Genomic DNA, 18,940 nt, shown 5'->3' on the forward strand with positions numbered 1-18,940 from the left:
CGCCCCGGCCACCCCCGCGCCGGTGTAGTCTGCAGGCGGGGCGAGGCTGGCGCCGCTCCGGAGGCTGCGCGGGGCGGGCTCAGTACTGTCAGGGCCGCGCGTTCTCCGGCCGGGGCCGGGGCGCTGACGGCAGCCTCCCGCCGCGCCGTTACTCAGCACAGCCGGCGTCCCCACGGCCCGCCGACCCGGCAGCCGGGAGAGCGCGGGGCCGCCGAGCGGAGCGCCAGGTGCAGGTAGGGGCTGTCGTCTCCCGGCGTTGCGGGGATGGACCGTGTGCGGGTGACCCGCGGCCGCGGCGTGAGGGCGAGTTGTTTCCCCCTCGCGGCTCCGTCCGGGTCTCTCGCCCCGCTCGGACCCGCGGCCCGTCCGCGCCGCCTGGCGCAGGCGTGTGGCGGCCCCTGGGGCGAGCGGAAGGGCCCGCGGCAGCCACCGGCGTTTCCTCAGAGAGGCGGGCGGCGCGGCTTCGGTCTGCGGCACGAACCGGGCGGGGAGCTGCCGACTCCGCCTGCCTCCTGCCCGCGTCCCAGTGTCGCTGGGCTCGGGGGTCTCTTGGCGTGTCGCCTGCCTCGGAATGCCCGGGTGCTGTGGGAGATCTGTCCGGTGCTCCCGTCTCCGTGGTCTTGCCCTGGACTCCTTTGTTGGAAACGGGCGCACTGACTTGTGGCACGCGTGTTAAAGTCTGGCTTTTCGGGCTCCGAACAGTGCCTTCGAGTCACTGCTGAGGAGTTCGGCGGAGCCCTTTTCAGATTCGGACACCTGAGGAGTTAATTTAGTTCCCGCCAGCCTGGTTAAATTTATTCCTTCAGCTTCTACTGTAGAGGGTGGGAGTAACGCTGGCCTCAACATTGCTCTCAGGTATTATTAATATAAAAATTTAAAGTATTTGGTCAGTAATTAACTCGGAAAGTTCATGGCTGCGGAAATCAGAGCAGAAAGAAGTACCTGGGCGCAGAGCAGCGTTGAGGGCGGAGCTCGGTGCTGGTGGCCGGCCAGCCTGCGCCGGGACTCCGGGCCGGGGCTTCAGCGCCAGCAGCCGGCGGGTGCCTTCCGCAGGGCAGCTCCGGGGGCAGAGGCTTGCTTAGAGCATGCAAGGCATTATGTAATCGGCTTAATCCCAGTTGTCTATCTGGAGCCTTTAGAGGTTTCGTTTGTTCTTCGGTTGATAAAGAATGTCTGGATTTTTCAGTTAGTGTTTCCTGGATTCCCTTTCTTTTTTCAACTGTGCCGTTAGGTTTTGATATACACAAAGTAACCAGCAGAGGATAATTAAATTATACGTGTTAAAATAGATAGAATTTGAAAGACTAGAAGGAGTGTTTATTTGTTTAGAATCAAATTAACAAAGTATAGTTTTGATTTGATCAGGCTTCTCTGTTTTCATGTAGCCTACTTTGTCCTTTGAAAACTATCTTAAACACTTACTTCACAGTATTTCTTAATATAGGTTTTTCATAATTGAATATACTTCCTTTGTGTTGTTTTCTGGACTTACTGTGTATTCTTTCTTAATATTGTCTTAATCCTTTTATATGGTACTGAATCAGACACTAATGATTTCTTTTTCTCTGAACATTTTGTTGCTTTAACTGTTGGACTAGTTAAAGGGTGTTCATATCGTACTGTTCAATTTTTAATATTACACAGGTGTTGAAATAAATATCAGTATTTCAGTAGTGGCTTGAACTCAAGTTCTTATTGTATTGTTCTCAATGAAAGTGTGAGGAAAAATGCTTTAGAATTTCTTGTTTCAGCAGTAGATAATGAACAATAAAGATGAAAAAAGACTCTAATCAAATAACAAACCCACGACCAAAATACACACACACAAAAAAACCCAAACAAAACAAACCACCAAACAAAAAAAATGAAACCAAACAAACAAAAAAAACCCCAACAATTTTAATATCTTGCCCGTTATGGTTTGAACAACACTTAAAGTTCCAAACCAGCAGCTATATATATGAGTTTGACTTTGTTCTTGTGAATAGTTCCCATGAAATAGGCAATTTAATTTAAATAAACAATTAGAATAATTTATATTTAATGTAAATATAAGATTTCTAGATAAGTGTTTGCAAGGTTGGGCTGGTTTTGAGACTAATACATAGTGAAGCATTCAGAGATGTGAATAATAGGTTCCACTGTCTTGTTATTATGTACAGAGAGATAGGAGGACAGGAATAATTACTCATGTGAAAAATTACATTTGTGTTATCCTAGGAAGCACAAGATAAATACTTGAGGCATTTAAAATTAAATAGACATTTTCCCACTTCTGTCAGCCTTTGTGAAAAGGCTAATTGCCACAGAATGAATTGAAATCACTGCCTCTGGGCAATTTTACATTTGTAATTTTATATGTTAAGTCTTTATTCATAAGAGAGTTAAAGAGATAAGATTGATAAAATGCTCTTGCTTTCCTTTTAAAAGCTATCCTAGAAGGGATAAGTAGTATAGCTTGGGTCTGTTTTATTTCTTGCAATAGAAAAGTTTTTTGCCGTTTCTTCTACAGGATTTTCATACTTATTTACTATGAAAAATGCAGTATAATTTTAAAGGGGGGTCTATATTTCTTTATCGCATTCTTTTTGTTGTTAGTATATTTTACCAGCTGTAGGAACTGTGTTTGCAGAACAGCACTGGCATTTTTATTACTACTGAAATGTCAAGTAGAAGGTGAGATAGTTGTGTTGTTGGGATGTGTTGCTCTCAGAATCTGATTATGCTGTAATGAGCACAGAGATTTACATCATACATGCTCAGAAGGTGTTAGACTATACCTTAGGTATTCACCGCATATCTTAGTCAAACGAGTCCCATTAAAGTTACTCATCTGTACTTGTGGAACCATATGCTTAAAGTAATCTAGTCAGAGTTGTTTTTGCCTCAGCTTCACTAAGAATCTAGATAAAGCATGCATCCAGCTTATTCACACTCTCATGTGAATACAATCCATCACAGTGAAAGACAAACCAGTTCCAGTATAATAGAAACATTGTTTGTATTTAGTTGGAGCTGTTCTCCTGTGAAAGTTCAGTAGGTGTTTTGCATCAAATTGGTTCAGTTAGTGACCTGCTGGTTGTCTTGGGTCTTCTGAGTGAAGAAAGTAGCATGTGTTTGTTTTAAAGAAGAGAGTTGTTATTAGCCATGATTTAGTTGGAGAATGAATCAGAATCTTTTATTTCAGCAGGCATATTTTCCATTGGATTAAAAGATCAATACATAAAGCCTGCATTAGTCTAGCACAGGGGAGGAATAATACTTCATCTGCTGTCTTCAGCATGTCATTTTCCGTATCTGGTGACAACCCATTTTTAGCACATTTACACTATCTTGGGGGACATTACCACCACATCAGCTAATTCACTGTGGTTTACTGCTGTACTGCCCTGTGTGTGAATCCTGCAGGCCAGTTTCCAGTCTTCTGAAATTACTTGGGTAAATAGAAAATATTTTATGAGTGAGATCATATTTGTAGTGTTTCTGGGCTGTTTACACTTTCAAATAATGTAAACTCCTGTTCTAATTCTTTCTGACAAGGGGATTTGGAAGAAATAAGAAATTCTGTAGTTCTCGTTACATGCTGGTAAGAGTGCAGTCTGCTGTTCCTGGGCAAAACAAACTATTTATATCTCACTTTTGGAGCTACAAATTCTTTTAAATTTTTTACAAAAAATTATAACCATCCCCTTAGAATAAAGTATAATATCTAATTTCACCTTCAGCGTCTCTGTGCAGGTGGGAAAACTCACTCAGAATTGATCCATTTAATAGTTTCTGATAGAAATAGAAGTGATTTTGAGTATCGTGTTTTAAGTACTTGGAAAAAAAGCATGTTGAGGCTGGACTGCGAAGATGAACTCATTAAGTAGAGGTGAAAGAAGTTGCTTCATTGGTGCTCATAATTACAAGAGAAGTGAAGAAGGAACAAATACACACCACCACCACCCCCCAAAACAATAGGATTTTTACTTTGCATAAGACAATCTAAACCTTTTGCTAATAGTTTGACTTCCTCCATAGACTCCTTCCACTTATCCTGACTTGCGGGTATAGCTGAAACTTAATGTTCACATAATCTCATCTGACAGAGGTGAGTTATTCCATATTTGAGTGACTAATTGTGCTGAAACACAATATTATTGTTACTTCAGCTGTCAGGAATATGGTCCTTTATCCAGGATCTTCTTTAAGAGTCTATCTACCTTCTTAAGGGAGCTGATCAGTACTTTCCACCATGTCCTCTAAGTTGGAAGTGTTGATCTCCCATGTCTAAACCTCTGTGGTTTCCCTCTGTTTTGAAGAAAACTAGAGACCTGGGTGAAAAACCTTAGCTGCGGCAGCCTCCTTTTTTGTGGTATTCCACGAATGCTTGTGTGTTTGTCAGACTGTCTCACTGTGCCTGGTTTTGCTGCTCTAAGAGTATGCTCCATGTAGCATTGTTTGCAGTATGCTTTCCTACTGTACCATCAGGAAGGAACCATTCATGCATCCAAAAATGCAGATAGTTGTTCTGTGATGCATGTTAAAGTGTTTTTGCAGCACTGTCCTTGAAGCTTCTTTAAAAAGAAATTTACGCATGAAAACTATGCTTCTGTACAAATTTAAGGTAAAAATTTGAAATAGCTAAATATTGTTAGGTGTCATAGTTAGCAGTAAGATTTTAGTGTTGGATGACCCAAATACTTCTGGAACAGCATCGTACTGTAGACAACTGAAATCTGCTTGTTTTGTAGTTTGAGTCAAAGTCAGTATGTGAAACTGTACGTGTTTATGTTCACAGGGGACTGTCGGGAGATGAACTTGAGACTTGTAGGTAGATTTGGTATGAAAAAGTTGTTTAAGTTAAGATGAAATGTCAGATGCCTGAACTCAAGGAAAGTAGAGTAAATGCTTATCTTTGGTGTGCTGGTTTCCAGCACAGTACTTGTCAAATGTCATTGCTCTTCTTATCTCTGAGAAAAATTATTGCCGCAACAAAAGATTTCCCCCCACTCCCTTCTCACTGCTCTAAATTAAGAGAACACAATGTCTATTTTAAGGGCAGCTGTATCTTTACCTATCTTGCTTTAGGTATAGGTGTGTTTATTTATTTTTCTCCCCTCTCACCACTATTAAAACCAATGCTTTGAATTGGTACTATAGATTATGTTGCTTTAACAAATATTTGTGATAGAGGATTTAGTTAAAGAGATGTTTCTTGAAACATGGAAAAAAAACCCAGTTGTGTCATTTATACAATCCCAATTCCTATAGGCAATACAGCTAAGAACTTCTTTGAAGGTTTTCAAAATATTTATGTCGGCAAGTATGAGGAGTGAAGATAAGTTTATGGCTACATTTTTGTGTACCAAAGCTCTAGAGTGTTTGCTAACCCAGAAGCATCATTTTGTTTTGTCTTCTACATTTTGACCTTCATGCACCCTTCCTACTTCTGATAGTGCAGGAGCCCATACCCCGTGATTGCAATATACTTTCTTTGTATTTAGGAGATGCTGTAGTGACTTTTAGCTGCAGAAATCTGCATAACCTTAGTATGCTGTAACTCTGCAACATACTTTAATTGTTCTTTTATCATGTATTTATTTTTCAGTGGGAAGAACATTTTTCTTAATGTCTTAAGATGAGGAACTTCATTTCCTCCAAAGAAAGTTTAAAACTCATGCTTTTTCTTTCTCTGGATAATCATGCTTTACTTTTGATATCTGGCAGGGCTTTAGTGTTATCACTCCCCTTTACTAATATACCCATTGTGAAATAACTAATAATATAAAATTGAATATTATATGGAAATATATATATGGATTTAAGTCTTTGTTTTGTTAAATGTTCAGAAGTTACGTGTTATTTCCTAGAGATATTGTGTTCACTTTTTTTTTTTGTAAGTTGGATTTTTTTAATGTCAGATTGTACCTGGAAACTGATACTATTCTCTCTTCCCATTTCAGACTAGAAGATGAATAATCTTTCCTTTAGTGAACTGTGTTGCCTGTTCTGTTGTCCACCATGCCCAGGGAAAATTGCCTCTAAGCTGGCATTCTTACCTCCTGATCCCACATACACACTGATGTGTGATGAGAGTGGCAGTCGCTGGACTTTACATCTCTCAGAGCGAGCAGACTGGCAATATTCTTCCAGAGAAAAAGATGCCATTGAGTGCTTCATGACTAGAACATGTAAAGGCAACAGGATTGCCTGTATGTTCGTGCGTTGCTCACCTAACGCCAAGTACACTTTGCTCTTCTCACATGGAAATGCTGTTGACCTGGGTCAGATGAGCAGCTTCTATATTGGACTGGGTTCACGGATTAATTGCAACATATTCTCCTATGATTATTCTGGATATGGTGCAAGTTCTGGGAAGCCTACGGAGAAGAATCTATATGCTGACATTGATGCTGCTTGGGTGGCTCTTAGAACAAGGTAAGACATTAGTTGCCATTTTTCTTTTACAGCATTCTTGTCAAATGGTTTTATTTCACATGCACTGGTAGTTGAAACAGCAATGCTGTGATGTAGAATTAGTGGATTCAAATCCAAGCTGACTGGTGGTGCCTGATGTTGAAGGCATTGTCAGTATTAAGCAGGATCAGTATATATTACTTACCGACTGGAAAAATTGAAATGTAATTAAATTTAATAAGCTGTGATTTAGTCTTGAACAATTAGACTATCTTCCTTATTGTCATTGTTTGGAATCTTCTCAGCTGCAAAATTTAAAAAATTGGGAAAAATCCATAATAATTGATACCCCAGTGATTAACCCATGTTGTGATGTGGATGTGAGAAAATGCAGGTTGTTTCTTCAGATAATTTCCATCACCTACTTTTTTTGTAGGGAGGGGCAGAGTAAAGCTGGTACAAGAGAACTTGGTGAGACTCTTATTTCTGTATGGTGTTGGGATCACCTTTGTCTCAGAATTCTGACTAGCAGCTACAGTATTTCCAAAGAGAGAAAACATCTTTTTGCTTTATATAGAAAGCTAGCTTCACAAAACATAATGTGTGGGAGAGTTTGTAACGGATCTGTTTAAATACCTTATGGTGGGAACAAAAAAAGTGGAATTTCGAGCAGTGGTGTTAACTCAAGCAGAATAAAAATGGACAAGAAAAAAAATACAAATGGAAAGATGTTATTTCAGCAATTTCTGTGTTCTAAGCCTCTGGTTTTGTGGGACATAAAATAGCAAGATGAAAGACTGTGAATACATTCACTGATATAAGTGAGAATCCTACAGAATCCTGCACCAAATATGTGCAGCTTCTCTAATTTGAGAGCAATTTTCACCATAATTTTTTCCATTTAGCTCAATAGTCTTCTCATGGTTACAAATACCCAGACTATAAATACTACTTTTAAAATAGTATTCTATCATAAGAATAACTGCCCACCAGAAAATCCCAGCACACTGTCTATTTTATATCAAAAAGGTATAAAAACCTGAAGTGTATTGTTATGGCTCAGTCATTGCAACTTGAGTATCCTGTTTAATAATTATAGTATCAGGGATTTGACTTAGTGTAAGGGCATGTGGGCTTTAAATCCTGGATCCTGGTAATTGTCACAGTGAGTTTAGAACTTCATCAATGTAGTATTAATGAGCAGATTACCCCTTTTCAGTGCTTTAAATATACATTTAGTCTTGCACTCATTTTACATTACAATAGTATGATACTTCTTTTCAAAGAAGCATGTGTTATCCCTGTATTAAATAGGGGAAAAGCTTATTATCATAAACCTCATTCAACCGCAGGAGACAGGTTTTCAGCTTCATCTATTCAAAAACATGCATACTAGGTTGTTAGATTAGCTTTTGGTGTTTATTTTTATTACAATGGAAAGTTGAGATATGGCTGTTCCACAGGCCAAAAGCTGCAACAGGTGCGCTGTTGTAGTTGGTAGGTGATTACATGGTTTGTAGTTGGTAGGTGATTAGCTACTCAGTGAAATACCCGGTTACATTTACATTATTAACATTTGTTTGTGAACAATTTGGAAGAAGGTTTGAACTATTTAAACAGAAAATGGAAGAGAACTAGGTGGTGAAACATAATACTTTATGTCAGTTTACAGGCTCTGTTTTAGAAACTAATTTGTAATTATTGTTTCTTCTTCTTTGTAATGAATGTGTGAATATACAATCTGCAAGGAAATGTGATTACAATTTGAATTCTCACCACTATTCTTAAGCAATGAAGTGTATTTTCTCTAAACAAATAAGATTGTTCATGATTGATAGGACACAGGCTAATGGCTTTAAACTGAAAGAGGGTAGATTGAGATTAGATATAAGAAATAAATTATTTTCTGTGAGGGTGATAAAGCACAGGAACAAGTTGCCAGAGCAGTTGCCATGAGAAGAACCATTTGTCCAGAGAAATTGTTGTCAACTTCCCCATCCCAGGAAGTGCTCAAGGCCAGGTTGAATGGAACTTTGAGCAGATTGATCTAGTGGAAAGCATCCCTGCCCATGGCAGAGAAGGTGGAATTACAGGGTATTTAAAGGTCCCTTACCCAAACTATTCTGTGATTGTAACGTCCCATACAAGTGTGCTCATTTGTCAGCAGACATTGTTGGGGAGACCTCTAAATATATCTTATAAGATATTCTTATGTTCAAGAATGACCTGACCTTGGTCCCTTTTTTTGTCTGCCTTTTTTTTATTATTATTTCTCCTCCTGTAGCAATTAGGTAATTCTGTAGAGTGTATGAAGTTTCAATTGGTCTGCTCAACTTGTGAATTTCACACACATGAACTGAATTTGGTCTACTGCTGAAAAAGAGGTTGGTATTACCAGTTACACCTGTAGTACTTAAAACAGCTTTCCAATTGGCTGATCTGGTCTCATCCTTGTATCTGAATGCTGGATGTAACAGGGAGAAGTTCAGCACTTGACTCTGGATATTCTAGCTCACAGTTTGGTTATCCAGCTATGGTATTCTCTTGAGCCTTGAGACAGTGCTCAGCTGTGTTAAAATACTCAATGTATATCTGGACCAGAACAGAGCCTTTGAGCATTTGCTGCAGCCTTGATTCACTTTCATAGTGTAGCTTCTTCTGTCAGTTTCACATTGGTACAATCTTTAATGTTTATAACTAATTCTGCAAAAACAAAGTAATTCAATAGTTTGTTTGCAGGATAAATGTGAGTATAGCTGTAACTCCTTGGAAATTCTTGTTGATGAAATGAGATAAGAAAGGATCAGAAAGTTTTAAACTCTGCCTCCCAGTTTGTGATGTGATGAAGAAAAGAATGGAGAAGTTACCTTCAGAGATTGATCACAGCCATAGCTCCCTGCACTCCCTGTGCTGAAAAATGAAAAACACTAAAAGGTGTTTCTGGCGTAATTGAAATGCTGATGCAGACTTAATTCTACAGTCAACAAAACCACTTGTGGTAAAGACTTGCTAGTCTTTAGTTAAGATACTAGTGAGAAAACTTAAGATACAAATCTTAAGTTTTGTGTCTTGGGAAGACAATCCACGTACTCACCTGTAAATCAGTGCAGCTGTCCAGTGGGGACTGGACACCTGGGGTGAAATAGTCTGGAACTTATACTGAGGGTGATGATGAGATTTTGCTGTGAATATTAATATTCATGAAAGTGAATACATAAAACTAGTTTGGCAGCCTATCAGAACAGGTAAACAACAGATGTAGATACTGAGTTGTGTCCCTATCCTTTACCTCCTTTGAAGATGTTAATAGGAAGCAGTCACTACCTATGTGGATGGTGGCCATGAAAGAAGGTGGTGTGATTCACTGCCTTCATCAGTTTTGGAAAAGTTGTACATTGTTGCATATTCATGTGCATGGGATTGTATAAAAGCTGCAAGTAAGGACATTCTTTTTCCAGCTGTCATAACTACCAAGTGTTGAAATGCCAGGAGTCATTTTGGGATACGCCTATTTTCTGCTGTTCTGGTCTCTGAAGGCCTTTGATGACACCCTAGCAAGGGTGGAAAGGTTTAACCAGCCCCAGGCAAATGCAGGGCAAGTGGCACTCATTCAGAAACCTCTGAAGATGTGCCAGAGTTGCCTCGTGACCAGATTTACCTGTAAGAAGCGAAACAGCCCCTTCATTATTGCTTATCATGAACTGCATAATAATTGAAAAATTAAAGGGTAAATCTCACCATCAGACAATGTGTCAAAGTGGACAGAATGTTCATAAATTGAACAGCCAGGTATAGGAATACTACTGTCTCTTCAGATGTTGACCGAAAGTGTTCATTTCACAATTCATAAACTACTTTTTTTGGTTTTTTTCATTCAGAAGTAGAAGGTGGGGGGAGTTCAGCTAGAAGTTGAGGTACTCTAGCTTTGTACCTTTGGAGGGAAATTGAGGTTTTCTTTAAATTGATAGGGAAAAGTAGCTCAATTATTGTGGAAGAGAAATCTTGACAATAGAACAGGTGTATTGGTAGCATTTTAAAGTTTAGAAAGGCCAAACTGTGAGAGGAGCAGAGAAAGTGCAGTTTGTTGATATAATGTGGACAATGGATTTGCCTCTCATAAAACATAGTTCCTTTTTTCTTCTTCCTTTGTAAAATACTGTATGCACAAGAAGGGGGATGCCTACATCATTTGAGGAAGAGCTGTATGCTCCTGAATTTTATTCATGGGCTAAAATGTTGAGAGTTACAGGCGTGGATGAGGTTCATGCCGTTCATGTTCTGCAACTTGCAGCTGTAATTTCATGCATTATGTCCGTGATGACAAAAAATTCTGAATGTACATTGAAAATTCCCTCAGGAATGTTCCCCCTTGTTCCATGTGGGCCAAGTGCTGTGTCAGGTTTCTAACTGTATGTGTTGCAATAGCTTTGCAAACTGCAGCTTCTGTAGAGCATCTAGTGTAAGCCTAGAGGTATTATGGAAAATGTACTCTTCTAAGCTTGATCTTATCAATATTTTATTTCATTATTGTAAAGCAATCAAGTCTTCTAGATTAAGAGCAATAGTTCAGAAGTAAATATAAATTACTTTGTCTCCCTTATGTATATCCAGATCGCAATGGCAGGTATTTTTTAAGAGCCTGACACTGTAGCATGGTAATTTCTGCTAGTATTTGTTTCTTAAAGGTAACTGAAGTTAAAAACCAAAAACAAAGGAAAAAAACCAAAGAAACAAAAAAACTCTACCTACATTGTCACAGCCAGACATGCATTTTGTAGTTTTCTTATTGCATATCATGGTAATATGGTAAATATCCAGTGAAAATATAAAATAAGGTTAATATCCAATGTAAGTGATGTACATCCAATTAAAGTGTTTAGGGGTCAGACAGAACTTTGAGCAACTTGATTCAGTGAAATATTACCTCTTTATGGCAAGGGCGTGGACTATATTACATTCCAACCTAAACTGCTTTATGATTCCATGAAGAGAAAAAGAGAATGGAGGGGCAAAGAAAAGATGGACCCACCAGTAAGATAAGTGTTTAGTAAAGTGCAGGAAAGGTTTTGCTACAAAGACAGAAATATCAAAGAAATGGTGAAAAGAGTTTCTGCTAAATCACATGAAGTTCATCACCAAGGGGAAAAAAGAATATTTCACTGTTGTTTAGCAGTTCTTTTCCTACCAGAAGCTGAAAAGATCAGGCCAAGAGTGTTCAGGATTGCCTCTTTTACAGGAGACCATCTACATCTGGTCAGCATATATAGGGCCACAGAAAAGAATACTGCCTTCATTAGTGTTATCTTGGGCCCTGGTTCCAGGCACTGGAACATTCTGGCGCAGTTACAACTCCTTATTGGCTTGCTCCTTCCTCACCCAACAGTGGCATGCTGTTTCCTGCCTGTCCCTGAACACAGCCAGCACAAAGGAGCGCTAAAGCAATTGCTCCACTACTCCCAGACAAGGTTTATTTAGTTCCTTTCATTAACTGTTAAAGCCTAATGAGGGGGAATGCATTGCTGAAGCTGCAAATAGGAAAGTGGTTCTTTCTGTTCAGCTATAGCTTAGCTTTGTAGTGACATTAACCTGTGCCTTTAGTGTGGTGATGAGGCAGAAATTCGTGAGTGCTCAGACACTCTGTAAGGATGTCAGGAAGCTTACATGAACACAGGTTCTGTGTCAAAAGAACTTTAGATTCTTTAGATTCCATCTGCTTTCCAGGTAACCTTTAAGTGTGTGAGCATAAAGGATGAATTGGGTGTTGAAAGGAATTGAAATTTCAGCTGCTCTGGGAAAGAGGAAGATGTTTTAGTCAGCCCTGAAACTACAGAAAATATCAAGTTTTGTACCAGGTTCTGCCCAGAATACGTTGTCCATGAAGAATAGTACTTTCTCTGCAAAACCAGCATGCTGGTACATCTGTGCATAGCTACTTTTAAGGTTTTCTTCCAAGGTTCTTTTTGGTGATTATGGCTTTAAAAAAAAAATTCCCAAACCTAAAAACACCCTTCATTACCTTCACCCCCACACTGAAGGTCTGTCTATGCTGACACAGGTTCTCTAAGATTACTTGAGTTGACAACAGTGTTTACATTAGTCCTATTATCAACATAATGAGCTTTCAAAGATAGCAACAGTCTTTACGGCATGTCTTTGACCTCTTGTAACCAGAGGAACCAGTTGAAGCATATGGCTCTGTAAATGTCATGTTCCCCTTCCTCAGGATGGCCTGTACTTACAAGGCACTGATTTTGAGAGGGGAACAGTGTTACTGCGACTTTTTCTCTTGATCTGACACTCCTTCTTTGGGAGACCAGGTATGGTCATCTGATAATTTGACACAAAACTTCTTGGAGTTTAACAGACTATGAGTCTGTCAAAAGAAGTAAATTTTATGAGTAGGAAACTTAGAAACAGTTACCTTTTCAATATTTTTTCTGTTGTAGATTGTAAAGTGATACTTTTGAGAAATAGCAACAGAGGGACAGTTCTTCTCTTTCTTTTTTCTAAATATTTCAGAAGCCTATTACATTGGGTTTGCATGTCCAAGCTTTGGTAGCAGGGGCCTACAGGGGTGCCTTCTCTGAGAAGCTGCCAGAGGCTTCCTCCATTTCTGGCAGAGCCAATCTCTGTTGGCTCCAAAGATGGCTGTGCCGCTGGCCAAGGCTGGGCCGATTAGAAGTTATGGTAGTGCCTCTGGGATAGCATATTTAAGAAGAAGAGGGGAAAAAGAAATCCTTGCACAGTTGTAATTTCAGCCAGAGAAGAGTGAAAGGAGAACATGTGATGGGAACAGCCCTGCAGACACCAGGGTCAGTGGGAAGGACGGGCAGGAGGTGCTCCAGGCACCAGAGGAGCCCCACACCAGAGCAGGGGGATGCCTGAAGGGAGGTTGTGACCCCATGGGAGACCTGTGGAGAGAGGAGCGCACGCTGGAGCAGCCTGTCCTTGAGGGGACTGCACCCCATGGAAGAGCGACCCACCCTGCAGCAGTGTGAGGGGGACTGTTGCCTGTGGGACAGACATCAGACATCAGAGAAGTTCATGGAGAACGGCTTCCTATGAGGGGGATGCCATGGTGAGCTGGGGAAGGACTCCTCACCCTGAACAGCGAGAGAAACAACATGGGATGAACTGAGCATAACTCCCATTCCCTGTGTCCCTGCGCTGCTGGGGGAGTGGTAGAGCTGGGAAGGAGGGAGGCATGACGGGAAGGTGTTTTTAGGGTGTGTTTTACATCTCATTATCCTGCTCTGATTTTGTTAGTAATAAATTCAATTAATATCTCTACATCTAGAGATGGTATTTGATGAACCATCTCTCCCAGTCCTTACCTCAGCCCATGATCCCTTTGTCAAATTTTCTCTCCCCTGTCCAGCTGTGAAGCGGAATGAGAGAGAGAGCTGCTTTGGTGGGTGCCTGGCACCCAGCCGGGATCAGCCCACTAAACTTTTTCAAGAGAAAAGGGAAGACTGGAATGAGCGGATGTAATCTGTTTTCCAAGCTGCTTGGAGTTTATTTGGGAGGGAGGGGTTGATTGTTTAGGTTTTCATCCTATTCAAGCCAGAATATTTAGAAGTGTACTTTGAACTACCACTTTGGGTTATTGACTTCTTTAGTTTACTGATTGCAAAGCATGTATTTTCTGGTGGGCACTGTGAGGCAATCTATTTGACTGTGATGGAGTAAGGATTACTTTAATCCAGATATTGTAAATGCTTCTCTTGGCTTATTTTTTGTAGCCTCATTTATCTGTCTTCAGGCTGAAGGAATTTGATCAAAAAATAGGGGAAAGAATAATGAGAAAGAGGAGAATATATGTTCTGCAATATAGTTTTTAAGTTGTGCTTTGAATTCCTGTGTAATGGCCTGTATCTTGTAAAACTCAACAGTCAAGGAAATGCAAGTGTGGTAATTGGCAAGATTTATTATTTGAAAACTGTTTTATCATAATGTGCTGTGCAAACTGCATGCCATACTAGTGATGCAATGTATTAATGCAAGTTTTGTTCAGATTATGTTGGAAGGAGGGAAGCCTGTCCTGTACTTTCATAGTGGACAAATGTGATGTGAATTGAGAGATGAATTGTAAAAGGATAGGTGCTATGTTCTCAGGTGTTTCAGAAGAGATGCAGAAATAATGACGACCTTAGATTTGTCTTTTGTTTCAAAGCTTTCATTTATTTTATTTATGTATGTTGGAATTTTCAGAAAATCTTGTTAATGCTTGAAATTGTTTTTTCTTTGAGAACTGTTGTGAAGGGCCTCTTAGTAGTTCCAGGCTGATGATGAAGACTTAGAGTTTTAGAAGTCTTAATTTGATCATGATCTGATTATGACTAGAAACTCTTTCTAGGAAACACTGATAGTGATTTAGTAGTCATGATGCAGCAAGATTCCTGTGTCAGGCAGAGTCTGCCTCTGTGCTAATACTTTCAAACCTTTTACATTTCACTGTATCAGAACTCAATTTAAATAAACACACAAATATTAAATTGACAATTTCAGATGTGAATAGTGGGTTTTATACCAAATTTAGCAAGTTAATGGCATATCTAATGAGTTCTGCTGCTGGTAACATGTAGGTAATAGCACAATCTTGAAATCTCCCTAGATATTTTTTTATTAACTGTTGATTATATATGAATGCAACATAGAAGATACTTATTCTGGCTTACTAAGAAGTACTTGTGGATTTGGAGGGAGCTGTTTTGTTGGTTGGTAATTTGAATGTCTTGATACACATGAAAGCTTTTTTTCCTAATGTTCCTGATCTTTAGTCTCTTAGACTTTATTGATTTTAGTGTTTGGTTACCCCTACAGTTATTTACCCGTGTTTATAAGATACTTGTGAATTTCTTTCATACTTCTGCTCCCCTGACTTTCCTGGAGATATGCAAAATATAGAAATTTGATAACTTCTTTGTGGCTATGTGTGTTGTTATATAATGTTGACAGAAAATATGCATGCCTTTATTGTAGACAAAGTAACAGGTGCACTTTCCTACACTTGATTTTCATTCCTTTTAAAGTGGCAAATGTCAAACCTACTTCCTGCTAGACTGCTCTTACTTAAAAAGTTGAACAAGTTTTTAATAATGCATGAGAACAATGATTTGGATTTGGGTTTTTTGGTTTTGTTTGGGGGCTTTGGACTTTTTTTAGAGATGATGGGGAGGAATTTGTTTGTTTGGTGTGTTTTGTGGGGTTTTGGGAAGTGTAGTTGTTGGTTTTGGGGTTTTTTGTTTATGGGGTTTTCTTGGGTGCAGTGTGGTATCCCTTCTTATTCAAGGTACTTCCTTTCCCAAGTTTAGATACACTGCTGCAGTCTGACCTGTGCTAAGAGTCCCTGGTTAGGGGTACAGGGCAGTGGATCAGCTCACTTTTTTTGCAGGTACTCTTCTTGGCCACATTATCGTTCTCTTCAGAGGCTTTTCCCGTGTAACTTGGGTAGCAATTGCTTTTTGCATTCACACTAATGCTGAAAAATATATTAAAATTACTTGTATGAGTGTTAACTAGATGTTTCTTTTGTTTGCCCCTGTTAATTGCATCTTACTAGGAGGAAGGCTTTGTTTTCAATTCTGTATTCCCTGCTGGGCTGTCTTGCTTGTGGATTAGTTTGATAAGAACAAGCTTCTTGGCTATTATGTGGAATGATCAATATCATTATACTGCTCATTGTCAGTATGGGCAAGCTTTAAGTCTCACTAAATTTATAAACAATGTACCAGCTTGCAGGTTTTATCAGATAGCAGAAGAGTAAAGCTGACCAAATTTTTGCAGGCTTGATTATGCTTCATGTGATGATAACCAAAGATCTATTAAGGCTCTAATCAGTTTTCTGTTGTAAGTCCACTGGAGTTAAAGTGAAGACTTTAACAAGCCACACTGCATTCACAAATCCATATTAAAAATTTAAATCATTATTCCAATATCATTCAGGCATAGGGAAAAAAATTACTGCACATAGAGAGTAAACAAATAATTGTGTGTTTTAGTCAGGAATGTCATAGAACAAAATTGCTTGTTCTTATACCAGCTCCTGTTTCATAGTTGATAGCATTGTGAAAATTTTCATCTTCAGAAATGCTTTTTTTGCCTTGCTCTGTAGGTTGCGTCTGTTTCACTTTATATGCCAATTTTTAAACATTTCTAATTTTCTAGGTATGGAATTCGCCCTGAAAATGTGATTATATATGGCCAGAGTATAGGAACGGTACCATCTGTGGATCTTGCTGCTAGATATGAAAGTGCTGCTGTAATTCTTCATTCTCCACTGACCTCAGGAATGCGAGTAGCTTTTCCTGATACAAAGAAGACTTACTGCTTTGATGCATTCCCAAAGTAAGTTGTAGGATATTTTTTTTCTTCAGCATGCATTTTCTCTGTAACAGAAGTTCTCAAATAGAGAAACAAGTAGTCTGGCATATTGTCTGAAATTCTTTTCAAAAGTTTATTAAAAGAATTGGAGAAAAATCAGTGAATAACATTCAAGAGGAGCACTTGATTTGAAGACGTTTACAAAACTTTGTAAACCTTTTAGGCACTTTGCATTTCTAATGATTTTAGTGGATATCTGTAAAGAAGTAATTCATTTTCCTGTATATAACATGTAAATCCCTAGTTTTAACAAGTAGTTCTGCCCAATGAATTGTTAGTCTGGGTAACTGTGAACAAAGTTATTTGCAATATGTTTCTATAAGACTGAAAGACTAAGTAAATCTTAACTGAAGAAAATTTCTGTTGTATTTCAGAACTATGCCATTGTTTTCACAGATATAATCTTTTTCTTTACAGCATTGACAAAATTTCTAAAATAACATCTCCTGTCTTAATAATCCATGGAACTGAAGATGAAGTAATTGACTTTTCACATGGCCTGGCATTATTTGAGCGTTGCCAGAGACCTGTAGAACCACTGTGGGTAGAAGGAGCAGGCCATAATGATGTGGAACTCTATGGACAGTACCTTGAAAGATTAAAACATTTTGTGTCACAGGAACTGGTGAACTTGTAACTTTCATTGTGTATTTACATGTTTTTTTCATTTCACTGCAGAACTGCACACTTTGATAAATATATAACTTAAAACCTGAATGTTGTTTTCAAATCATCTTGGTTGCCTTCATTAAATCTACAGGTAATGATTTGTCAACACAATTAATGAAGGTTTTAATGTCAGCATTATAAACTGGAATTACATGATCATGCAGTCAGACTGGCAGTTCGTATTTCTTTGTGTGAGGTTTTTCTTCTTAGATGTAAAGAAAAAAATCACAAGGAGTACTGTAAGAAAATTTAATTATATAAAACCCAATGCTGTATAAGTGTTGCCAAGTGCTTTAGCATATCAAAACCAAGTTTATAAATATTTTTTAAACATCTCAAAGTGTACTGTGACTTACTCTGTTGCACAGGTGTAATTAAAAAACTGACTTCTAAACTGTTGTTCTGTAAAATGTAATAGTCATGAAATTTGAACAAATACTAATGTATGTAATGAGAATAAACAGTCACTGGAAATTACTCATGCCCTGTTGCAGGGAGCGGGGGGGGAAATAGATATCTTTTCCCATATTTTTTATTTCTTTTGTGTTTAGTTTTCCTTTAGTTATTTTGTACTCATATTGTCTCTTAGCTTTCAGGATAATAAAATGTATCCATTCATGTTCTCAGGAGTCCTAATCTTGCCAGAATAATTCCACAAATTATCATTGTTGTTATGCAAGTATCATTCACATGATTGCTACTGAGGCCACAAAATACCTCTTTGAAACGACTTAAAATCTAGAAGACTTCTTGAACCATGTAGTTTTAAACACTGATTTTCTAGAGCCACAATGTGTCATTTAGAAGAACCTTGAAGTTTATCCAACATTGTAATAAAGAATTTGCAACTTAGCAGTTGTCTGATCAGGCTAATTTTGGGTGTTTAGTGTAAAAGCTTATTGTTTTTGAGTATTGTATGGAAATTTTACTAATTGGGCCTGTGTGGGGTGAGAGGAGTGACAAGAAGAGAATATTGACATTTTTCTATTAACTCATCATAAAATAAACTTAAGTTGCCTTTCCCTTAAATGCATTTTACGTGAATAAAACTATGAAAAATAAACTTAATTATATGTAGCCTAATTGTGAACAAAATAATATTCCAACAATACACACTGTGCTTTTAAGGCCTTACATAGTTTAATTGTTGTGCTCGTTTTTTTGTGATTGAGACTATTGTATACTTAAATGTAGCTTTGAGTATTGTGAAGACTTTGGTTAAGATGTGTTGATTAACAGTAAACAATATTCCACAAACTTGCAGTTTTTCTTTTTATTCAAAGTAATAGCAGCAGTTGCTTGCAGAATCAAAATACTTAGCAACTCCCCATTTATTCAGGAAATCTGACATCAAAAGTAATAACTCATTGTTCTGAATTGCCAGCACATTTCTTTATGAGCAGCTACTGTTCTGGATCACCCTTCTATCCCCATGCCTCACCTTACTACAATTTGCCATTCAGGACACAGGCTTTCTGCTGCAAAG

The 18,940-nt window shown here is 38.7% G+C and overlaps 1 protein-coding gene across 5 annotated transcripts; it reads left to right on the forward strand.

Moving 5' to 3' along the window:
• Positions 1–14: 14 nt before the first annotated feature.
• On the forward strand, positions 15–18,711 carry ABHD17B (abhydrolase domain containing 17B, depalmitoylase). 5 transcript variants are annotated; one of them, XM_054652049.2, is made up of 6 exons: positions 15–233; positions 703–855; positions 4,024–4,093; positions 5,949–6,423; positions 16,570–16,749; positions 17,203–18,711. In XM_054652049.2, the coding sequence occupies exons 4-6, from the start codon at positions 5,957–5,959 to the stop codon at positions 17,420–17,422; spliced, it is 867 nt and encodes a 288-aa protein (XP_054508024.1). In that variant the 5' UTR covers positions 15–233; positions 703–855; positions 4,024–4,093; positions 5,949–5,956; the 3' UTR covers positions 17,423–18,711. The 5 variants fall into 5 exon arrangements, with proteins under 5 accessions (XP_054508024.1, XP_054508022.1, XP_054508025.1 ...); XM_054652047.2 differs by lacking the exon at positions 703–855; XM_054652046.2 differs by lacking the exon at positions 15–233 and having other exon boundaries at positions 252–855.
• Positions 18,712–18,940: the final 229 nt, after the last annotated feature.

This window comes from Agelaius phoeniceus, chromosome Z (genome assembly GCF_051311805.1).
Source record: "Agelaius phoeniceus isolate bAgePho1 chromosome Z, bAgePho1.hap1, whole genome shotgun sequence".
Lineage (NCBI taxonomy): Eukaryota > Metazoa > Chordata > Aves > Passeriformes > Icteridae > Agelaius > Agelaius phoeniceus.